We start from the raw sequence: 23700 nt of genomic DNA, 5'->3' as shown, positions 1-23700 counted from the left end.
AAGCTAACCAATGACCCTGGGACCTTGGCGGAGCTCAGCACACTAGTTTGGAGCATGGAACCTGATGCCAAGCCAGTTTAATACTTATCAGAATATCTACCAGCACTTCCTCCATTCTGCAGCAAATTTCTCAAGACACACATACAAAGGAGCATCCCAGGAGGTTAGAAGAGCCCTAAGAACTCATACAGAGCAATGAACACTGCCATCGCTGTCTGCTCAGTCTGGCTTTTGTACCATGTTCTGAGAAATGCCGGGGTGAGGAGGGCCCAGACACAATGGTAAGGAATCCCCTTTCACTGGAAAGCTCCAGTCTGGCTTCTCTTTAAGATCTGGGACTTACCACAGTCTACACTGACGCATCAGCCTGGTGACCAGGAGAAGCAAGAAGTAAGAAAACACAAGGCGGTGAATGAAGTGTTCAGTTACTCTGATACACATTTTGAGAATAATTAAACGTTTTGGGATTCTATTAGTGAAGATGCACACGCGCGCATGCACATACACACATCCTCAGAGTCCATGGAAATCTTATTGTAGAATATTCCATCTCCCCTTACCATAGACCATGGATACGCAAGCCCCTCAAGGAAAATGGCTGTGGAACTGTCTTAAAGCCTATGTGCATCTTCCCTTAGCCTTTAACTCACCTCTCACCTCTTGGTGACTTACAACACCTAACACAGAATAAATGCTATGCAATAATTTGGTCCGGTGAGATGGCTCAGTGGGTAAAGATACTCACAGCCAAACCTGATAATTTGAGTTCAAGCCTTGCTTCCCACATGGTAGAAGGAGAGAACCAATTCCTGCAAGCTGATATACGACTTCTATATGTATTCATGAATGCCACCCCCAACACACACACACACACATGTACTCAATAAACAAATAAGTAATTTAATATTTGTCATGGCATCTTGTTTAGAAAACAATGGATGCAACTCTTTGTTCATTTTGTAATAATATTTTCAACCTGTAGTCCCTTGAACCCATGGGTGAAAAACTCACAGCCACAGACAGGTCACTGTTTACACACACAGATACAGAATATTTATTTCAAGGAAGTGACTTGTGTGACTGTGGGCTGGTGACTCTTGGGAGGCCTCAATCTAGCTCTTTAGACTTCTTAACTAGTTAGATGTTGGCCTAGCCAGGTTACAGAGAATAACCCCCTGGGAGTTCAGGTCAGCTGACACCCAAAGTCCCGCCAGGAGCACCTCCACACGGTCTGACCTGCTTCTCTGTGAGGAGGGAGAGCAAGAAGACACGTGTATCCAGGGACCAACAGTGAGTAAGGCGATGCCTACTGAGGTGATTGGGGTTCTGGCAGAGGGAGGGGGAAGGCAGGTGAGGCCTGGTGTGGTGCACACTATTTGATGGCTGAACCCCATGCCTGTTGTCACCACAGGTCACCGGCAACGCACATTTATCTTCCCTTCTCTTTGATCATCCGTTCTTCTGATGTTCTTTTATGTGATTGCTGGCCCTCATTTTTCCTTCGCTTTTCTCATTTTAATCCTTGCTACCTTCCCTTATCTAGTTTAAAATAAAATCTGGGTTTTTTTTCTTCCATTTTTTGATGTGTTGATTTCCCCTGCTTGGTCCTGAGCTGTCAAGTGTCTCTGAGCAAATAGTCCTTACTTGGCCACCATGGTCACCTCCAGGGATGCAGCCTTGCAACCAGGCATACAGATAAGGTTCTATATGAGTTTTTCCCCTCCCCAACCTTCACCCAAAACTGTCAGAGTGCAAGACCAGTGTCTTAATTGAGAAACGATGGAAAGATGAAAGATGAAGAACAAGAAGTTGTATCATGAGTAAGCTCCAGACTATGCTGTGTGCAGAAGACATGAGCCTCCGCCATCTTCTATCACCTAAAGGAGACAGGAAGGAAGGTGGACTTGTTTTGCGATATCTTGGCCACCGGGAAGAGGCTATAGGTCAAGGGGCCACTTCAGTGCTTACTTATATGGACGAGCCTTGAGCTGCAGCAACGTCTCTGTCTCCTGAGGTGATGCTGGGTAGGTTGGATAAGACAACCAACAGGTACAGAAGTGACGCCTACATGAGCCAGGTTCAGGCCTGTCCCTCTCAGAGACACTCGTTCCTGGAACCCTTGTATATGGTCCCAAGACAGAGAGTTCCAGATCTGGAGGCTTAAATTGAGAACTGTTTGGGCCCCATGGTGTACTGGTTAGTACACTGGTCTTGCAAACTGAGGACTATTACAATGCAATTTTCACAAGGGATGGACTGGGACCGTGGATTAGTCCCCTCCCATGGGTATAGTCTTATATATAGAAAGTTTTGTGCTTTCTTCTCCACGTAAAACTGCTCTTCCGTGCACCACAGATGTGGTCAGGGAGGCAGGGATGCTAGAGAGAGAACGCGGTGCTCAGGAGCACATATTACCCTTGCAGAGGACCTGAGTTTCACTTCCCAGCATCCGCATCAGGTGGCTCACAGCAACCCGCAACTCCAGCCCCAGGAGCAAGAGCAAAAAAAAAAAGACCTGGCCTAAACACTCCCACCCCACCCGTGCCACCTTCCAGGGAAATGCCAGGCAAGAGTAAATCTTAATAAGGAGAAAAGAAAAGCCGTCTGCGAGCTGCCTCATAGTTACTCACGGGTCTGAGGGCAGCGTGGCCTCTCGCCAACGCTTACAAGCTTCCCTGGAAGCAGGACACAGACATTCCTGCACGATGACATGGGCAGACTGTGCCAACTGTGGAAGAGCCTACCGAAGCCCACGCTTAGCTCATGCAACAGGACACTGAATCATGCCTAGAAAACATGCATGCTCTCAAGAGCTAGCTGAGAGACGACACTAAGGAGCTAGAGCCCTGGCGGGGGGGGGGGGGGGGGGGGGGGGAGGGGGGAGGAAGAAGATGTGCTCAGGTGGCAGGTGGCCCTCACTGGTGAGCCTGCTGAGGGCAGGTAGCCCATGTGGCCCGTGGGTAGCAGGAGAAGCACATCTTATTCTCAGGGGCATTTGGGTCACATCTAGTAAGTGGTGGCAATGCCATTCCCCGGCCTGAAGAGCCCACACCTCAGACTATAGAACAGATGTAAACGGGACACTGAGCGAGGTGACAGAAACAGAAGCTAACTCAGGAGAAATATCCAAACAGTCAGAAGTCAATCAAAAGAAATGATGAAGCCCATTAAGCTTCAATGAATGCTGCAGAGACTAGATGGATGAAAGCCAGGGGAGGGAAAAAAGAAATCTGCCTTGGACAGGGCAAAGCTAGAGGTATGTTCCCCTTTGAAATTTCTTTAAAGTTTAAAAATAGGAACAAACCAAAAATCAAAACTAAACAAAAAAAAATTGTAATTTCCCGAGCACTTTTTTCTTAATACATTGTGCAGATGACCACGTTTACAAGGAAGACAGTGAACTGGGATTACAGAGTCTAAAGGGCAGAGGTGATTTACTCTATTTCCAGTCTAGATGCATCTCATTTCTTCTTTTGCCTAGTTTATCTGGCAAGGAACCCTAGGGTGATTTCCAACAGGAGCAGTGAAGTGGCCAGCCCTGTTTCTCTTTGATCTTAGAGGGAAGGTTTTTGACTTTGCGTTGAATTATAACACTCGCTGTGGGGTTGTTACACACGACCTTTGTTGTGTTGAGGTACCCTTTATCTTGCTTTCTTTTTCTTTTCTTTTTTCCTTTCTTTGAGCTGGGGGCTTACTACATAGCCCTGGCTAGCCTTGAATTCACAGAGATCTGCCTGCCTCTGCCTCCCAGGTGCTGGGGTTAAAGGGGAGTGCCACTATATCCACCCAAGGCACACTGGGTTCTTACCTAACACATAGAGTTCGGGGGTTGTTGGTGCTGTTGTTCCATCATAGAAGGATGCTGAATTTTACCAAATGCTTTTCAGCATCTACCCAGAGGATCACATGTGTTTTGCTCTTGGTGCAATGCACCACACTTACATATCTGCATGTGTTGAACCATTCTTGCGTTCCTGGGACAAATCCCACTTGGTTGTGTGGCTGGTCTTAAGAAAACTGACCCTTGGGCTGGAGAGATGGCTCAGTGATTAAAAGCACTGTCTGCTCTTCTAGAGGTCCTGAGTTCAATTCCCAGCAACCACATGGTGGCTCACCAACCATCTATAATGAGATCTGCTGCCCTCATCTGGTGTGTAGGCAGAACATTGTATATGAATAAATAAATCTTAAAAAAAGAAAGAAAGAAAGAAAGTTGACTCTCTCCAGTGGCTTGGATGTACACTGACCACTTGACTTTCTAGGCGGCTGGGTCCCCCCCTCCTGCATCCTGCCAGCGGCGAGGATTGCTCACTTCCATATGCTGTGGGCAGGCAGGTAGCCCCACTTCTCCTTGCTGCAGGCAGGGTATCTGGACACAACTGTGCTCTACAGCCCTCCCCTGAGCTGGGTGCACATCCCCAGGCTCTTCCAGGTACCTGCTTCTACTCACATAAGTTCCCTCCTGACAAGAAACCTGATCACAATTTGCATCTCTGCTCGGGAAATCAAAGGGTGGGGTGTGGCTGGTGTCACACCTATGAGCAATGTGACCAGGGAGCAAGTCCAAGTGAAATAGGGGTGTAAAAGGAACTTTTATTCTCCTGTTTCAGTTGTTGTCTGGGAGGCTCACCGCTTCTTCTGCTAACCTCGGCCCGGTTCTGGAAGCCTCTAGCCTCCATACCATCTGACCTAGCCCTTGAATGTTCTCAGCCTCTGACACTTACTGCTTAATAAGCTCACCCTTCCTTGTTCTTACTGAGCTCTGGGCTGGTTCAACTCAGCTGTTTTGGCTCAAACTCCTCTCCCAGCCGCCTCATACGATCTGACTTCTCTCTCTTGGCTCCTGAATTGTTCTGCTTGACCTCAAACTAACTCCAGCCATCTTTTCTCATCTTCTGGCTCCTTCTCATTCTCTGGCTCATTCTGTCTTCATCTGTGTCTAGCTTATTCTCTCATTCAACCTCTCTGTAAAACTCTCCCAGTAAAACTGCCACGTGTCTCCCTTGTTCTCTGTGCTGCTCCCTTAAGTAGCTTCCCTTCCCTCCCTGTTCTCCTGAGAGTTCGGCGTATCCTATTCCGTCAAGTCTTTCTCTGATTTGTCACTTTTTCTGACACTCATTTAAACATCACTTTCAAACATGGGTGCTTCCTTCTACAAGCTAACTTCACCTTCACTGTTTAGGATTAAAGGCAGGTACCACCAGGCCTGGACCTAGGGTTTTCTTTACCTGATACTTGCTCTATACCAGGCTGGCCTTGAATTCAGATCTGCTTGTCTCTGTCTCCTGGATTAAAGGCATGTTCACAATTCCAGTCGGATCACACAGACCTAGAAGGTCTTTGCATGTAATCTCTTGCCAGAGTAGCCACGTTCTGAATTAACATTCCTCTACATAAGGTCTGGCCAGGAAGCTTATAGCCCGTAGAGCAATTCTTTCCTAGTCTTGCATTTGTTCTGACCTGTTTGTTTTTCACTTTTGTTTTTGTTTCTTGAGACAGAGTCTCATTTAAGCTTGGATTGGCCTCAAACTCCCACGGTCTGTGCAGTACTGGCCATCAAAACCAGCGCCTCAGTACCAACCAGTGCCAAATGCTCTACCAACTGAGAATCATCCCCAACTCATATTTGTGGTTTAATGAGGGCGAATTAGGACTTTTTTTGAACCAGGAATAGAGAGAGATACACACCTTTAATCCCAATACTCACTAGGCAGAGGCAGGCAGATCTCTGAACCTGCATTGTCCGACCCTGTGTCACAATCAATCTTCACAGCTCTTTCGGAATAGTCGGGGTTATTCAGTACTTTAAACTGGGGCTAAAACCATACAGTGTCACTGCCATCTGAGCCCCATTTAAGTAAAAGCTGTTATTGACGGGACACCCGAGTCCCAGATGAAAAGATGGAACAAAGAACATACAAGCAGGCAGAGAGAAATAATGAAGAAAGGCCATCAAGAAGTGAAATGTCATCCATCAAGTGCAAGCTAATTTGGCATTAATATCCTATTAAGGAACAAAGAGCTGCCACTCAACTAAGCTACCCCACCAGATGTAATGGGCAGAGTTTATCTGTGAAATACAGTCCAAGGGGACTTTCAGGACCAGTCCTCATTGAAGTCACAGTCAAGGCTTCTCCAACATTGACTTCCATTAGAATCCCCTGCTTGTCACCGTGCAGATTCTGAGACCGCATTTCTTATAAGCACCCAGGCAGGGCTCAGGAAGTCCCAGGGGGCATCTCCTATACAAACAGAATGTGAGTGCCTCCACTCAGAGCACCCCTGGAAACAGCTGCTGCACATGAGAAAGAACGAGAAATTCAGAAGCCATCACCTAAGCTCCGTGGCAGACACTGGTCTAAGCCCTTACACAGAGACACACACACCCCCCCCACACACACACACCCAGTCCTCACTGTAAGCCAGGAAGAAATCATCTCCATTTCACAGAGCAGGTCTCAATTCCCAAACAAGCTGGAATGTGTTGACCACGCCACTTAACTTATCGGTCAGTTTCCTATTGTATAAAGTCTAAAATAATGGCATGTTTCTCTTGCAGTTGAAAACTGACTGGCGGAGCTGAACAGATCCAATTGTGGGAAATGGGAAAGAAAGCTCTCCAAACCCTGAATCCTACACAGGAGGGTGTGGCTGTGCCAGGCACGCAGCTGTTCCAGGCGGGCTCGGCTGACTCCTAGTTCTTGTAGCAATGCCAGGCAAGCGATCACCTCCTAATCTAACGACACGGTCTTTGAAGCCTTGTTAACTGGAATGATCCTCCCAGCACTTGATCTGAAATGAAGCTCGCTACTGGAAGTTCTAGAACCCCCAGGGCATCTTGACCCAATGCCACAGACCATGCACCTGTGAAAAGCCCAAGAGATACTGAGTCCCGTCTCTCAGGATGCAGGGGCTCACAGACTCTCTCCCCACCACACAATACGCTGGGCGCTGACTTAAAGTCAGGTGCCTTGTGTGCTGGCAAATGCTGGAAGACTGCGTGTAAGTAGGCTACTCTTCCTTTTCCTGCCTGAAGACTAGACTCACCAAAGAGGAAAACGACGTCTTTGGTCTCTCTGTTTCAGGAACTAAGCCTTCCTTCCACAGGACGATGACTGAGATGCCACCATACCTGGGCAGACTTTGTCACAAGCTATTGTCTGTCTCCTGAGTCCGTTCAATTTCCAAAAAGGATGGTTTACAAACTGCTATTTGTTTTCCAGGTCATTCATCCTGCCTAAAAAAAAAAAAATCATTGCCCCTCAAATATGCCCTATATTCCATCATTTGCCTCCCCCTGCAAGGAAGAGCATACACAGAAGCATCTGAACCGTGAGGGGTTTCGGGGCACTCACTGTCCTGTGATGTCCCTCTGGTAGAGTAGCAAGTCTGCATGCCCGTCACTTGTCAGTGTAATCTTAAACCTCTCAAAGGCAAAGGTGATGTTTTCTCCTCCTCGCCCCCATAGGGCCCTAAGGACGGGAGTCCTGCTAGGGATTACACCGCTCAAAAGGATAAAACTCAAGGGAAGCAATGTCTGAGGCTTAGCACCGGAACGTGCCAGCAGGCTGAGAACCTGCTGAGGTCTTCATGATTCATCCCAGGCTCCTCCACCTACCTGGCCCCGACGGGGAAAGGATTTATGGGCAATCAACTCCGCAACTGTCTGGCCAGAGAGTTTTCATCACTACACGAATTCCTTCTCTGTGTTAATGCCTCGGGAATATGAACCTGAAATTACCTTCCCAGCCAAAAGGGATCTCATTACCCAGTGAGCCAGTCCTGGCAGGAAATGCTAGTGTTACAGACCGAGGTCAGACCTGGCATTTACCAGCTCATGATGGTCTCCCAGGCCCCCAATAGGAGGCCAAACGAGGAGAGAGGACAAAAGAGGACTAATGGCCACGGGACAACACTGCGGATCCCAGTTCCTTCATGTCCTCAGATACCGTCCTCATCCAGAAAGCCTGAGGTGTGAGGACAGCAGCAAACAGCACGTCATGGCTAGGGTGCACAAGGCAGGATGAGAGCATGCCTCTCGGTACCTCACTTTCTCTTTGTTTCCTAGAAATGCTGCTGCTGCAGCGTGCACCTTCACAAGCACGGGCCGTGGGCATGTCCACAGGCGAGCCTTCTCCCCTGTCCCTCCCCCTTTTGCTTCTCTTAGAATTAAACTTGGCTGTTTAGATGCAAGAATGCAAATACGTCTTCCAAAATTAGTGACTGGAATTTAAAACAGCAAAAATAGACGTTGACCAATGAAAGAAAAGGTTCTGCTGTTTAAACATTAAATGTCCCCCAAAGGCCAACGTGTTAAGTCCTTAGTCTCCAGCTGGGCACTACTGGGAGATGGAAGAGCCTAGTGGGAGGTCTTTGGGTCAGCAGAATGTATCTCCAAATGGATATAGGACACTAACCTTTCCTCTTCCTTTTTTTGTTTTTTCAATCTGCTCACCATGACATAAACAGGCTTCCTCTCTCACATGCTTGACACAGGCACCAGCCAGTCGTGGACTTAATCCCACTCCCACCCACCCCCCAATCCCAATATTATAAGCCAAAATAAACATTTGTTCTTTTAAAGTTGCTTATCTCAGGTACTTTATTACAGTAATGGAAAGCTGACCAACACAGTTTTGCTTCTCAAAATAAAATTCACAAATAAATGAAATTGACAAATCCCTAACCAAATGCAGTGGAAAAAAAAAGAAAGAAAGAAAAGCAGAAACAAATCAAGAATTTCAGAAGTAAAGCCAGATACCTCACTACAGACTCGGAAGCCATAAAAATAATTTATCAACAACTTACACTAGAAATTCGATACCTTGGAATAAATGGACCCATTTCCAAAGCAACCATAAACAATCAAAACTCAACCAAGAGGAAAACAGACAGTGATTCTACAATTAAAGGAGCTATATTTGTGATTTAAAAGTTCCTGAAAAAAATTTCTCGAGGCTTGAGTAATTATACCATAGCATTTAAGGAGAATTAAGAAGCCTGTATAAATCTCTTTCAGAAAGGGGAGAATCTTTCACTGCTTTACAAAGAACTACCCTGAAATCAAAGTCACATAATATAGCATACAAGCTGCCAGTAACGTGAAGTCAGCAATGTCTAGACGGCGTACCACATGAGAGTGTGCATCAGTGCCAACACGGAGGACAGGTGTACCACATGAGAGCGTGCATCAGTGCCAACACAGAGGACAGGTGTACCACATGAGAGCGTGCATCAGTGCCAACACGGAGGACAGGTGTACCACATGAGAGCGTGCATCAGTGCCAACACAGAGGACAGGTGTACCACATGAGGGTGTACATCAGTGCCAACACAGAAGACAAGTGAACACATGAGAGTGTGTATCAGTGCCAACATGGAGGACAGGCGTACCACATGAGAGCGTGCATCAGTGCCAATGTGGAGGACAGGTGGAGAGTCAAACACCACTGAGCGTTCCACAACTAAACACAATTATTTAATCAATTAAAAGCGACACTTGTGCATTAAAAGATAAATAAACTCCATGAGCAAGGGAGAGTTATTCCAGACAGGGCTGGCTCCATACCAAGAAGTCAGCACAACTCTCAGGATCACAGCAAGTGAGCCACAGGCAGCTTCTCTGTCTGCTTTTTCCATGTCAGCATCAAATATTACCATGCTGGTTCATCCAGGCCCACCACTTCCCCTACCCTAGCCTAGACCCCAACTTAAGATCAGGATGTGGACGGTCACGCTTGGCTTTGAGATCAAAGCCTCTGTCACACAGATGACAATGAACAGAACTACTTGTTTGGGCCTGTGGCCCTAGCACCTAGCCTGGACAAAAGACTCTGAGGGTCTAATTTCTAGCAGGCTTCCCTCACACTTAGAGCCATGCTCTACCAATAAATGCACCCGGCTTGTGTGGAGCAGAAATAGCCCCTCCCTTTCCAACTTGCTTTGTGAATCCAGAGAACAAGGAGGCAGAGCACCCTCAGGGAACTGGAGAGTGGGAAAGCCACCCCACACACGGAAGCTCATCTGAGTTTCTGAGGCCAGGCTGAGCGTCAGGCATCCCAGCCACGTGAGGAGCCCAGCCCAGGCTTTGTGTGCACCGGGAAGCTTTGAGCCAGGCCTTATGGCGCAGACCTATAAAGGAAGATCAAGTTAGTTCTTCCCTTGCACGGGCTGTATGACAAGTTCCAGCCCAGACTGCCCTTCTTAAATGACGCTGTCTACAAAAGCCAGTGAGAGAGTGGGGGCCTAGGAGGAAGGGAGGAAGGGAAGAGGAGGGGAAAGGGGGTAACAGAGAAAGAGGGAGGCTTGGCAAGGCTGGTAGGTGACTAGCCTCAGTTCTGCTCTTTTGATATTAAGGTGACCCTAGAGTTTTGAAGCAAACTTGGAAAATCCCAAGCCAAGCCGAAAACACCCCCAACCAAGTTGAAACATCCCAAAATGTAAATTCAAGTTCATAGGGCTCTGTCCAAAGTTGTACATCAGAGACACGTAACTCCTGCTGGGACAGAAACTCAGAGCACAGAGGGCAGATTGGCAGCAGGAGGGAGGGGCTCTAGAGAGGTTTTCTAACCTTTGCTGACTGCAGTGGCTGAAGAGGAACCAGGCCACAGGCAGCGTGGACCTTCCTATAAAAAATGTACACAATAGCGGGGACAGTGCCCAGATGTACCTCTGCCATCTATGGGAGAGGGGTCCTGTAGCTGGTAAACAGACTGTGAGGAGGATTTCTCTAGAGTCACCTCGAGATGAACCACAGCCTATGACTGAGCTTGGAAGACCTGCAGAGAGGAAGGGGCCCATGTCAACACCCAGGAACCCATGCCAACAGCTGCTTCAGCAGAGAGCCAGCATCCAGCCATCCAGGGTCCCGGGGGAAGAGGTAAAGATCTGCTGCTAAGTTGATGTGGTAAAACAAAGCACAGCCCTGGATTCCACCGCTATGCCCTGTGTATGCCATTTGTAGAGCCCAGAGCCCCCACAGACTGGAGACCTGCACTCAGTGTCATCCTAACGATCTCTGGGCCACTCATGCACTTGAGCATAGATTCTCTTCTAGACTCTCTTGAAAAGGCAAGCCCTTGGGTACCAGTCTCACACTCTTAACCTTGCCATGTCTTCTCCCGTATCCTGCCAGGCTCAAGCGCTCACCCCAGGCATGAGTGTCCCATAGCAGACAATGCAGAGGCACATGCCAGAGTTGCTATCTCGGGAGGTTGTCACACCAGAAGCCCATCGTTCTGCCAGCCAATTCAACAAATACCCGGGAGCTGCCACAAAGTCCTGGGGAAGAGGCAGGTGGCACAAATCCATAGGAGCTTCCAGGATAGTGGACTCAGCATCCTTTCCAGCTTGCTTTCCTCCAACAATACAAGGAGGCACAGCAATCCTGCTCAGACCTTCTAATCTACAATCAGAACTAGACCCTTTTTGTGCTTGCCTCCTCCCTACGTCCTACATAGGTCTCTACATTCTTTCTAAAGCTGGTTCACAACTTTCCAGTAAACTAGCCAAGGCTTAACTCAGAGCCATAAGACCCAAACAGAGAAAAAGTTAACATGGAGACATCACCACTCCTCACCAGGCTGGTCTCCAGTACTGACTTTTTCCTGAGTCTATTAGATGGCAGTTCTAGTCTATTTTAAATAGATCTCTGAGGAGGTATTTTCAATGGTGGATTTCTTTAAAACATCCTGACACCGAGTGAGCTCTAAAACATTATTCAGGGAGTGTGAGATCCCAGCACGTATCTCGCAAGCATAGAGTAGGAGGCAGATTCAAACACTGAGTCATGACATGGCAAGTACCCTGTGCACAGGTAACTGGGGTCACCCGATGACTCGAACTGGGAGAGGCACACACATCATGCACACCTGTTGAAGTCTGGAGGAAACGCTGGGAGGAAATACAACACCCACTAGCGATGAGGTACAGCTGGCTTCCTGGTTCCTGTCCTGTGCGTCCTGCAAGGAGTTGTGGGGTTATTCCCAGGGTGGATGGTCCAAGCCAAGCAATGCCTTCCTTCCCTGAGAGCCAGGCGGCCCCTCGCACGCTTTATTATGACCCACATGGATATGGCCGCTGTACACTTGACCCGTGTAGAAGCTTGGCAAGAGCCGAAAGTCTGACCCCTAGATCATGTGGCTTTCACCGCCATATCCTGAGTCTCCTGACAGAGGCCACGGGCCTTCATAGCAATGTGTATGAGAACATGTTTAGCCATGAGTGCTCGCATACATACAATACTGTAAACAAAGGATCAGGCTAAATCTATACAGTGAGCCCTTGACATCCATGGGTGGCCACGATGATTACATAAATGCCTTAATATTTGTGAAGAACGTATGCACTCTTCTTGTCTGTGTATTGTTTGTTTTGAAACAAGTTTGCACGTAGCTCAGGCTGGCTCCGAACACAAAATATAGCCAAGTATGACTCTGAACCCCTGTTCCCCTGCTTATAACACACAAGTGGTGGGCTTATAGGTGTGTGCCACCACACTGGGCCTCCACACGCTTTAAGTAATCTTGATGGCCTGCGATACTAACACCATGTAAGTACAGTGTTCAGAGTTATGCTGCACTGTGGAGGGAATAATAGAGTAAAACCCCTTCAGAAAAAAATGCATTTTTAATATTTTAAGCTGTGGTTAATTGAACTCACAAGACCTAGAACCCATGGTTTCATATGGTACACACATGTATATATATATACTTACATTACACACACACAGGCACGCATGCACATTTCTGACCTATATGTAAGGCAAGCCTATTACTAACAAGCTTAGGATTTGTCATGGTTTTCCCAAGTTCTTGAAATAAACTGGATTCTTTTAAGGGAGTACAAATTTACTTTGTACAAAAAGAAAAGAATACTTTTTCATCCTGAAAAATTCTGACACCAGGAGGCAAAAATCTGTCTGTGGGAAAATGCAACATGTCACATGCAAGCACCTTTGTACAAAGGGCAGGACAGAGGTTTGTCATTGTGCCTTGCTATCAAAATAGTGACTTAGAGAGAGAGGAATCCCTCAGTGAGCTGCTGTGTTGTGTTCTGTCTCCAAATGGAATGCCCTGGGTCTCCAGACTAGACCAAGGAGCCCTGCGTGTCCTCTAACTTTCAGTGGCCCAGCACGTGACTCCTGTATTACTCACCCAGGGAGGCAATGGAGGAAGGAAGGGAGGAAGGAAAGAGAAAAGGGAGGAAGGGGAACAACAGGGGAGACAGAGAGAGAGAAGATGGAGGGAGGAGGAACAGGGAAGGAAGGGGGCGGGGGGACACAGATCACCAACCTCCACCAGTCTCCAGGCCTCGCTGATAACCGCGTACTGCAGGCGGTTCAGGACGAAGCCATCGATCTCCCTCAGGACCCGCACTGGGGACTGCCCAATCTTCTTCATCAAGGCATAGGTTCTGTCCATCGTGGCTGGAGCCGTCTCTGGGTGAGGGACCAGCTCAACCAGAGGAACATAATATGGTGGGTTGACCTTAAGAGGGAAGAGAAGAGTAAGAGGATGAAGGCCACGGCTGGTTGAGTGCTGCTCTGGTCTACCCCACTTCACCTACGTCAAGTGGCAAGTTGGGGAGGGGCAACTTTGGAAAGGTCCCCTAGATCCACACTCAAAGACAAGACTTGAGAAAGGAATGCATGCACAGAATTGTATGGTTCTGTCTTCTAAAAGAACACACGAGGTGCACCTTGTCATCCTTCGTGGAGACCCAGTGCCCCGGCCTCCCCCAGGACAAGGTTCTGTACGGTTAATTAACATGGCTTCCCCACTGTCCAGACTGCTTCCCCAAGCTCATTCCTTGAGGCTCAGCCACTCTCTACGCCTGTGTTAAGAACGTGAACAGGAAAGGCAGGCGTGGTGGCTCACTTTTATAACCCCAGAGCCTGGGAGGCTGAGGCAGACGATAGGAAGACACTACATAGCTTAGGCTATGAGGACCAAACAGCCTGGGCTACACAGTAAGCAAAACTACTCTGTGGACAGCAGCTCCCAAAGCTTGGCACTGATTCCTCCTGGCACGCCTCACCATCCGTGGGTGATCCAAGGTCCCATTCTGTTCTAGAGATCAGCAGGCCATGCAGTACCTCAGCAGTCTTACATCTTGGGGTGGCTGGACATAGAGGGAACCCAGTGGCCATGCTGGTGTGGCCCTCAGCTCTGCCTTTCTCGGTTCCTTGGCTGTTCCCTATCAAGAACTATCAAACATCCCAAAGAAAACACAGCTTAATAGTGCCTAATCGCCTCTACTATAACAATCTTGTCCACGAGGAAAGCCCTCGGATGCCTTTTCCTCTGTACACAGGGATGGTTGTAGATGATTCCACAAACACCATCCGTAAGGACTTCGAGGGGTGAAAGGTACCACTTCAAGAGTGCCACTGGTCTACCCAGGAACAAGCTTTATTATTTTTATGTTATTTAAAATTTTTATTTTGTTATACTTGGTTTCAAAAATCAGTTGTTGATATGGAACTCACTATGTAGTCCAAACTGGTCTCAAACTAACAGAGATTTCCCCCATCTCAGAGTCCCGCGTTCTGGGATTACAAGTATGAGTCTGTGGTCTTGTTTTTAGTGCTGGGGACTTAACTCATAGCTTCTCTCATGCCAGGCAAATACTCTACCACTGAGCTGTATCCCTGGCTCAATTTTAAATAAATCACATATATAAATCAATGCCCCAATCTAATCACCTGTCTCCCGCTGAACTCTAATGAAACTACTTAGCCTAGGACCCTTTTAAGAATCTAGATTATGGGGGCTAATGCAATTGATCGGGGGATAAAGATAAGCCCACGCACTGGACGGAGAGAACCAACCTCGACAAGCTGTGTTATGATCTCAGCGTGTGGGCACACACATACACAAAGCACATAAATGTAAAAGTGTTCAAATAAGAACATCAGGACCATAAGAATCTGGAAGGACACCTGCATCAGATGGTGATGTGCTTGCAGCACTGTGAGTGCAGGCGGCAAAAACGGACGTGCATCTCCTGCTGTCATGGTGACGGTTAGTGAGTTAACACATCAACACAGTGTGCAGTGATGGGACTGGACGGGGGACTGATAAGCCTCCTTAAGGAAAAGGAGGTGTTCAAGATGGGTACCCAGTGAAAGCACAAATGTATGTGTTTAATGCCTCTGAGCCACTCCCTTAGAATGGTTAAAATGGCCAATTTTATAGTAGGTATATGTTACCACAATTAAAAGAAAAAGAGAGAAAGAAAGAGAGAGAGAGAGAGAGAGAGAGAGAGAGAGAGAGAGAGAGAAAGAAAGAAAGAAAGAAAGAAAGAAAGAAAGAAAGAAAGAAAGAAAAAGTATTCTGATCCTGTCATTTCTAGCTCAAAATTTGGGTGTGATCTCCCATAGTCAATGTAAAAGCAGTGTGGCTGGGCTGGGCATGTTAGCACATGCCTTTAGTCCAACACCCAGCACTCAGGAGGCAAAAGTAGACAGGCTTCTGTGAGTTTGAGGCCAGCTTGATATTCACAGAGAGTCTCAGGCCAGCTAGAGCTTTATAATAAGACCCAATCTCAAAAAAATAAAAAATAAAAAATGTGGTATAACTATCAAACATTGGACCAATTAGGCTTTCTGAAACGCAACTTCATCGCTCTCTGGTCCTATGCACAAGCTGCAGAAAGAACCCTCCAGGACGCTCCAGGCAGGATGTTGTCACTCTACCAGAGCACGTGACATCTGACAATGAAGTCAGTCCCTGTCTGGAGCCAGAGACAAGCAGCGATAATACCTGGGGCCCTTCAGTGGACAGAGGAAAGGAGAGACCAAAATGCCCTAGAGGCCGGAGGAAGCAAACTTCAGATGGTGGCACCACTTTTAAGCCCGTTCAGGGCAGTCTTCTTCTCAGAGGTCTGACCAAGGCACAGCGATCCCTGGCAACACCCACAGATGCTTCCTTCCCCTCCCAGGTCTCCAGACACTGCAGGACAGTCTTCCATTCGCAGGCTGTAGGGGCTGCTGAGAGGTCAAGCTTCCTGGGAAGTGAGCTGTAGACCCTCATACAAACAAATCCTGCATCCAGTCACGCGCCAGGATGCCAGGATGCCTGAAAGCGCAGCACACCAGGGTTCCCAGCCAAGAGGTAAACAACTGGGGCTAACCTGGTGTCCAACCAGAGAGTACCTGCCACAGAAAAGGTACTGGGAGCTGGCCTTTCATCCCAGATCCCCAAGAGGCTGAGACAGGAGGGTCTGAAGCTTGAGAACAACTAGGATCATATGGCAATGACCCCCACCCCCACTCCCGCCCCCGCCCCCGCCCCCACCCCCGCCCCCACCCCCACCCTCACCCCCGCGCCTGCCAGTCTATCTGAAACCACACCCCTACACACACCAACCCTGGCTTCCTCCCTGCAAAAAGGAAAGTTGATATAAAGCACATCTGAGGGCACGTATGGCCATAACCAGGAAGGTGGGTGCACGAACAATCCCCCTCCTTCTCATGGGGCTCCGCGTAACAGATCCTCTGCAGCCTCTGAGGGGCAGCCCAGGAAACCCCATGCTGAAGCCCACCCGAGGCCTTCTGTGCTGACAGCGCGCGCGCACACACACACACACACACACACACACACACACACTGCTCAGTACCTTCCTTCCACTCACCCTTGAAACAGAGATGACCAGAAATCCTGCCCTGCCCCTGCAGAAATGTGCCTGAGAACACGGGGCTGCCGTAACATGCTGGCTGGAGCTTCCCTGTGTGGAGGTGGAGGCCATAACCTATTGCAATGATAAATACCCAGGGTGCCAAGGTCTTGCAGGGGCATGACCCGGCCTCCTTCCCGACATCTGATTTCCTGTGCAGGCAAAGATCCCAGAGGACGTGAGCTCAGCCACTCTGGTCTGGTCTGTGGGACTGGGAGAAAGTACAGATTCTCAAAGTCTAGGAATGACTCTTGAATATTTAGGGCTGTCCGAATTATTTAAGATGGTTTGCCTACTCTCCTACATGCCGTGGAATGACAGAATCCAAAGGTGGTTAACTTTGGTAATCTGATTTGCTTTAGTTAATATCAGTTTTGGCTAAAAAAAAAAAAATTCTTATAAACTGGGTGTGGTGGTGCGTGCCTGTAATCCCAGCACCCGGGGAAGCAGAGGCAGGTGGATTGCTGTGAGTCAGACGCCAGCCTGGTCTACAAAGCCAGTCCAAGACAGCCAAGAATACACAGAGAAACCCTGTCTCAATCCCTACCCGTGAAAAAATCCTTAAAAAACAAACAAAGTGTGTGTGTGTGTGTGTGTGTGTGTGTGTGTGTGTGTGCGCGCGCGCACACACACACATATTTGCTCTTCCTGCTAAGCCTGAGACCTAGGGCCTTCTGTAGGCGGGGCAATTACTCTACTCCTAAGACAGAGCCCCAAGCCCAGAGATCAATTTGGGGTAGCTTTTGATTTTGTTATTCTTAGATTAAAGTCTCATCTGTGGCCTCATGCCAGCCTTGAACTTGAGGATGATCCTCCGGCCTCAGTGAGCATAATCCTGGAATTACACTTGGTTCCAGAGAGGTTTACATTTATGCTTTAGTTTATATATTTATCTTTTTTGCTTCTTAATACTTTTTTATTATTTTGAAATTAAAGGATAATTATACCATCTCTCCCTTCCCTTTCCTCCCTCCAACCCCTTCCATTCACTCTCAAATCCATGGCTTCCTTTTCTTTGTTGTTTTACACATATTCCTAAACACAGCACCCTTAGTTCATATAATGCTACTCACGTGTCTATTACAATGTCAGGGCTGACCATCTAGTACTGGATAGCCTATTGGGGGCCACTTATTTGGAGAAGACTATTCTTCCCTCTCTCTCAGCACTCCTAAGTTGCCTGAGGCTCTTTGTCTAGGGTTGAGGCCCCCCCCATTAGATTCCCCCCCCCCCCTTCTGTGTTAGTCTGTCTATGGGTGTCATCTTTGTTCGAGTCCGTATTTAAGTCTTGTAAATCTTCATGGGTGTAGTGTGTCGGACATTTCTAGGAAGCACACTGTCACAGCAGTCTTCCTGTTCCTCTGGCTCCCCCCCCCCCAACTTCTATGATGAGCCCAGCCCTTTAGGTGTAGGAATTGTGCTGTAAATGTATTCACTGGGGCTGGGCTACCCATGGTCTCTTGCTCACTGCATTTTGATTGGCTATGGTCTTCTGTAGTAGTCTCACAGTGTACCAGGAACTGTGCTGCTTTAGCGAAATGGTGGTAGTCTGTTTCCTTCAAGATCCACGGCTTCACTAGCCCTGAGTACTTAGCTAAGCTTCCAGTACCAGGCATGGCTTCCCTTCTGTTGAGCAGGTCTTAAGTCCAATTAGTCAGCCTCTGGTTACTGCCAAGGTATGAGTGCCACTCCTGTACCCTTCCAACTGCTTCCGTGCTAGTCACTGTGGTGGCTCACAGGCCTCATAGCTGGGTAGGACTGTTGCTTGCTTCCTTCCTTTGTGTGGTGGCATCTTCTGGTACCATAAAAGCCAGTCCTCAGGGAGGATGCTTTCAGATCAAATCCAGTTCGGGCCCTCCAGCTCCTGTGTCCAAAGTGCATTGGGTCTTTAGTGCTTATTTATTTATTCTGTGTTTGAGTGAGTGTCTCACAAATCCTGGCAGACCTCAAACACATCGTGCAGCTGAGGATGACCTCCAGCTCCTAAGATCGCCCTGCCTCCATCTCCTGAAAGCTGGGGATACAGGCCTGAGCTACCCTCTCCCCCCCTACCCCAGGGCTATACCGTTAGAGATTGAATCCAGGGCTTCATGTATATGAGGAAAGCCATCTACCAACTGGACTTGCCTCATGCCATCTGTCGTCGCCTAACCATGGTGGAAAGGTCTTTTTGAGAATGTACAAGTGATTTCCGAAGTCTTTAAGTAGTGTTCCTTCTTCATCCAACTTAAATGCAAAGCAACTGGTTAGCAATCGGCAGCTTTCTTACAAGCAAATGCCTTCCACTGCAGCAGTCAGTGGCTGCTTTCAGAAGGATGTATGTGTGTGTGTGTGTGTGTGTGTGTGTGTGTGTGTGTGTGTGTGTGAGAGAGAGAGAGAGAGAGAGAGAGAGACAGAGAGAGAGAGAGAGAGAGAGAGAGACAGAGAGAGACAGAGAGAGAGAGACAGACAGAGAGAGAGAGAGAGACAGAGAGAGACAGAGAGAGAGAGAGAGAGAGAGAGAGAGCTATCACAGGAGAAAAAAGAACTTCACAGCCTTGATGCTTCCGTGCTTTCAACTAGTGTCCCTCTAATGTCACTTGCACATTTTGTAAATGAATACAACTATTCTGTTCCTTCGGTTCTGGGGCAGCAACTCTGAGGAGTGATCATCAGTCTTTCCATTGTAGTTCACAATACAGCAAAGCTTGGAGTCTGAACTGCCTGGGTCTTGATGTCTACTACGTGGTCAGTGTCCAACTCATTCCTCTTTTCTTCACCCTGACCAGTCTGGCACCTTCTCCCAACTGCTTCTCTTTGGAAGAAGACTTTCCCTGCTGCCCACCCTAGCCCCGAGCTCCTCAGGCTTCAGATGCGGCCCTACGCACTGTGTTGCGGTGGTGGGGGCGGGGCTGTAGGAGGCCATTACTCTCCCAAAGCAGCATTTCCAATGCACCATGCTGCTGCTGTGCACCCAGACTCCCACAGTTCCTCAGAGCAAACTCCCATGATCCTCTAGAATACTGCTGGTGGGCTTCCCCGTCCCTGAAATGTTTGGGATATCTGTAATGTATTGATCTCTGACATTATGCTCAGAAATCTAAATTTCACAGCTTTTCAGATTGGGGGGGTAGGGGGTGGGGTGGGGTAGGGGATTAAAACACACAACTGTTAACAACTATGTAAACATCCCAAAATGCAAATTCTGAAATACTTAGTCCTGACTATTTTGGCTATTTGGATATGAAATGCCCTGTGGAAATAGAAAGATGGTTCAGCAGCTAAAAGCACTCTCTGCTCTTCCAGAGAACCCAAGCCCAATTGTCAGCACCCGCATGACGGCACATAACTGTCTACAACTCCAGTTCTGGGGAATCTGATGCCCTCTTCTGGCCTCTGCACACACCAGGAATACATGTGGTGCAGACACACATGTCGGCAAATCATCCAAGCACATAAACTAAAAATAAATAAATCTTTATATTTAAAAAAATAAAAAAGATGTCTCCCACTAGCGCATCTGTTTGAACACTTGGTCCCTTGCTTCTGACGCTGTTCCAGAAGGTTGTAGAACCCTTAGGCCTGGAGGTTTACTGCAGATCCTGCCCCTAGCCTTTTCTTTGCTTTTCTCCACAATTCTGTCTCTGCCATATCCATCTCCTCAAACCAAGAGCTAAAACAACCCTCCTCCCTTAACTTACTTCCTGTCAGGAACATGACCAACACAAACACCTGATCTGTATTCTCTTATCTCCCAACCTCCTCCTAACCCCCACCCCGGCTCGATGTATGGGCTCTCCCAGTGACGCCATCATGACCCCATCCCACGTACTCCTGCTTGCTCCTGCCCTACAGCCTTTGCTTACGCAATACTTCAGCTTCCAACACAGTCCTCATCAACCTCGCCAGGCTGGCCCTGCTCCTCTGTGTAGCTGTTGGCTGGTAATGACACACTATGCCATCATATTTATCAAGGCTGGAGCTAAGTTAGCTTTCCCACCCAAACAGGCTGTCCTGGTTCCTCGCAGCCATGCTCAGGACTCCAACATAATTCACTAAGTGATCTTTCTCGCGTGCGCGCGCGCGCACACACACACACACACACACACACACACACACACACACAGGTGAGCGACCTGTCCACAAACTCCTGCATGGCATGTACACTTTAAAATAAACCCCTCTCTCCCTCTCTCCCTCTGTCTCTTCCTCTGTCTCTTCCTCTGTCTCTGTCTGTGTGTGTGTGTGTGTGTGTGTGTGTGTGTGTGTGTATACATGTCGCTATGTGTGTGTATGCACTTGTGTTATGGCCACTTTTAGAAGCCAGAGGCCAACCTCAGTACCACTTCTTAACTTCTGCCTTGCTGAATCAAGGTCTTTGTTGCGTGCACGTGCACACACACACAGGTGAGCTGCCCCCAGGCTTCCAGGCGCCTCCTGGCTCTACCTCCCTTCTCCCTGTAGGAGTTCTGGGACCACAGATGCACACACTACTATTCTCAGTTTCCGTGGATTCAAACCCAGGCCCTTGTGCTTGCACGGTACACGCCTCATCCACTTAGCCATCCCCACCCCCATCTCTGCCCACATGGACATTTTTAATACAGCACCTTTACTTTGATGATGGGATAGCTTACCTAGCACCTAGCCTTATACCACATGCTAAATGCCTTGAGGGCTTAAGTAGCAAATATTGCTTGTTTTATGCTATAACACCTTAGATACACAGATAAAATTAAAAAAAAATTTGGATCACGTTTTGTTTTTTAATGATGACATTACACATACCTAAATGTATGTAAAACCACCAACTTGTATAATATTGACTAGCAGCGTGTGCGGCATGTGAATTATACCTCAGCGAAGCTGTTCAAGATACTTGCAGATCCACTGCAATTTATTGGCCCTAAGAAAGAATGAGATACAATCAAGTCGCCAGATTTACCACGCTCCCAGGGGCTGGGGTGTGCCTCGGTACTTGCCTAGCATGTGAGAGGACCTGGGTTTGATCCCTGACACCACAAAGGAACAAACAGACAACATGCTCACGGGATGGGCCACGATGCACTGCTTCACGTGCGCCAAGCCCGCGAACAGCTTGGACGGCAGCAGACAGGAGGTGGAGCTGCTCAAGACGACGCTGTCGTCCACGGCGCGGTCCAGCTGGGCGAAGATCTTCTTCTTCAGTTCCAGGTTCTCTGGGACACACTCCTGAAAGGGACACACGCAGGTGACTACGTAGGATCAAAGCCACAGTCAGGCTGTGCTGGCTTTGTCCCTAGAATGAGCCAGTTTGGAAATGATGGGTCTGGGGACCCGGAAGGCCAGCACAGAGCACCTTGAAAACAACCGAGACAGGAGGTTTACCTGGCTTTCCCCTGCCCTCCCCCTACCCCCCAAGAAACCTACAAAACAGTGCTCCGCCTGACTTCTGCAGAATTATCCCGAGACACACAGAGGAGGGAAAGAGGCATCTTAGCTTTGAACACAGGAACAAAGACAGGAAGACCCTAACAGGAGGCCTTGCTCACTCCCTAGGCTATGCCATTGGGTCAGAATCCCTTTGTCTGCTCCTTTAACTGAGCAAACAGTCACTCCTCACTCAGCTGTAAAACCACATGGGCTGTTTTGGATCCTCGTTCCTGGTCAGTCCTAAGCCACATAAAACTTTATTAAGTGCATGTGTGTTCTTACTGGTCTCTGCTTTGTTAATGGAACCTCAGCTTATAGACCTTGTCAGAGGTGAGAAAAGACCACCTAGTGTCCCCTGCAAAACACAACAGGAGTTTAAGAACAGCAGGGACTGCTGAGAGGACAGGGTTACTCCTGGCAGGGAATATGAATGCAGGGACTCCTCCACTAGTGTTTTAGATGGGTCTGAAAATTCTCATCCTAAGACACCTGGGCCGGCGGTCAGTTCTGTGGGAAGGCACCTGGCTAGCATCTGGAGGTGAATCTGATTCCAGTTCCCAGAACCAGGGCTGCCGGGAACCTGCCAACTGAAAACTCTCAAGATGGAGCTGGAGCCTACGACAGAGCTCCCGGGAGCCCTCAGGCAAGCCACTGCAAAGCTGAGAGCTTTCATCACCGGATACCTGCCCTATCTGCCCCTCCATCACACCCCAGGATCTTCAAGATCTTCAAGGGGAAAACTCTCACCCTCCTAAGGAAAACCAAACAAACAAACAAACGCACAGCACCTGTAACTCCCCGCAGGCGCTCCAGGACTCATTGTTAATTGGGAGTCCTTTTGAAAAAGACTTTTGTCTTTACAACTGCAAAGTTCCAAATGGAGTGGGCATCAGGATAGAGAAGATTGAGTGCATTTGGATTAATTACTGCCGATAACAACAGCTCTGAAATTCTAATTACAGGGCTGGGTGGGACTGAGATTACAATCTCGAACAGCCAAGGCTTGCCACAGGTGAGAGGTGTTCCTGGGAACTTGGGGTTCAGGTGAACACCCTGCTCTGGATAGAAGCAATGGGGTAAGGAAGTGCCCCCCTGCACATGTGAGGATCACACTAAGGGTCACTCTTACCAAAGTCAGTCCCTGCTCACCTGGGAGGCAAGGAACCCCCAACATCTCTTCGTAACAGTCACTTTCTATTCACAATGGACCAAAAGCCGAGGATTGGGTCAACTATGTGTTCCTTAACTTAAACTCTCCCAACATCAGGATCCCCCATCAGTATTTCTCAACTTTCCTAATGCTGGGACCCTTTAATACAGTTCCTCCTGTTGTGATGACTCCTCAACCATAACAATATTTTGTTGCTACCTCACAACTGTAATTTTGCTACTGTTATGAATTGAAATGATAGATAGATGATACAACAAATAAATAATAAACAAATAAATAAAAAAGGGGCTAGAGAGATGCCTCAGAGGTTAACAGTATTTGTTGCTCTTGCAGAGGACCTGAGTTCAGTTCCCAGCACCCACATGGTGGCTCACAACCATCTGTAACTCCAGTTCTGGGGCAGCCAATCAATGCTTCTATGGGCACTAGGCACGCACGTGGTGCACAGATATGCACACTGC

At 48.1% G+C, this 23700-nt stretch overlaps 1 protein-coding gene across 2 annotated transcripts in view; it reads right to left on the bottom strand.

Moving 5' to 3' along the window:
* Window positions 1-23700, bottom strand: part of CRYL1 (crystallin lambda 1) — a 106532-nt gene that overhangs the window by 9808 nt on the left and 73024 nt on the right. Inside the window, exons 4-5 of one of the 2 annotated variants that reach the window (XM_084767017.1) lie at window positions 21706-21867; window positions 13293-13487 (exon numbers count right to left, since the gene is read on the bottom strand). In XM_084767017.1, coding sequence (XP_084623143.1) covers window positions 13293-13487; window positions 21706-21867 — 357 coding nt within the window. The remainder of the gene's footprint in view (window positions 1-13292; window positions 13488-21705; window positions 21868-23700) is intronic. The other variant, XM_084767018.1, reaches the window with a different exon arrangement.

Source organism: Acomys minous (genome assembly GCF_964271855.1).
Source record: "Acomys minous genome assembly, chromosome: 18".
Lineage (NCBI taxonomy): Eukaryota > Metazoa > Chordata > Mammalia > Rodentia > Muridae > Acomys > Acomys minous.
Note: the sequence above shows the minus strand (reverse complement) of the source record. Positions and strands in the feature narration are given on the sequence as shown.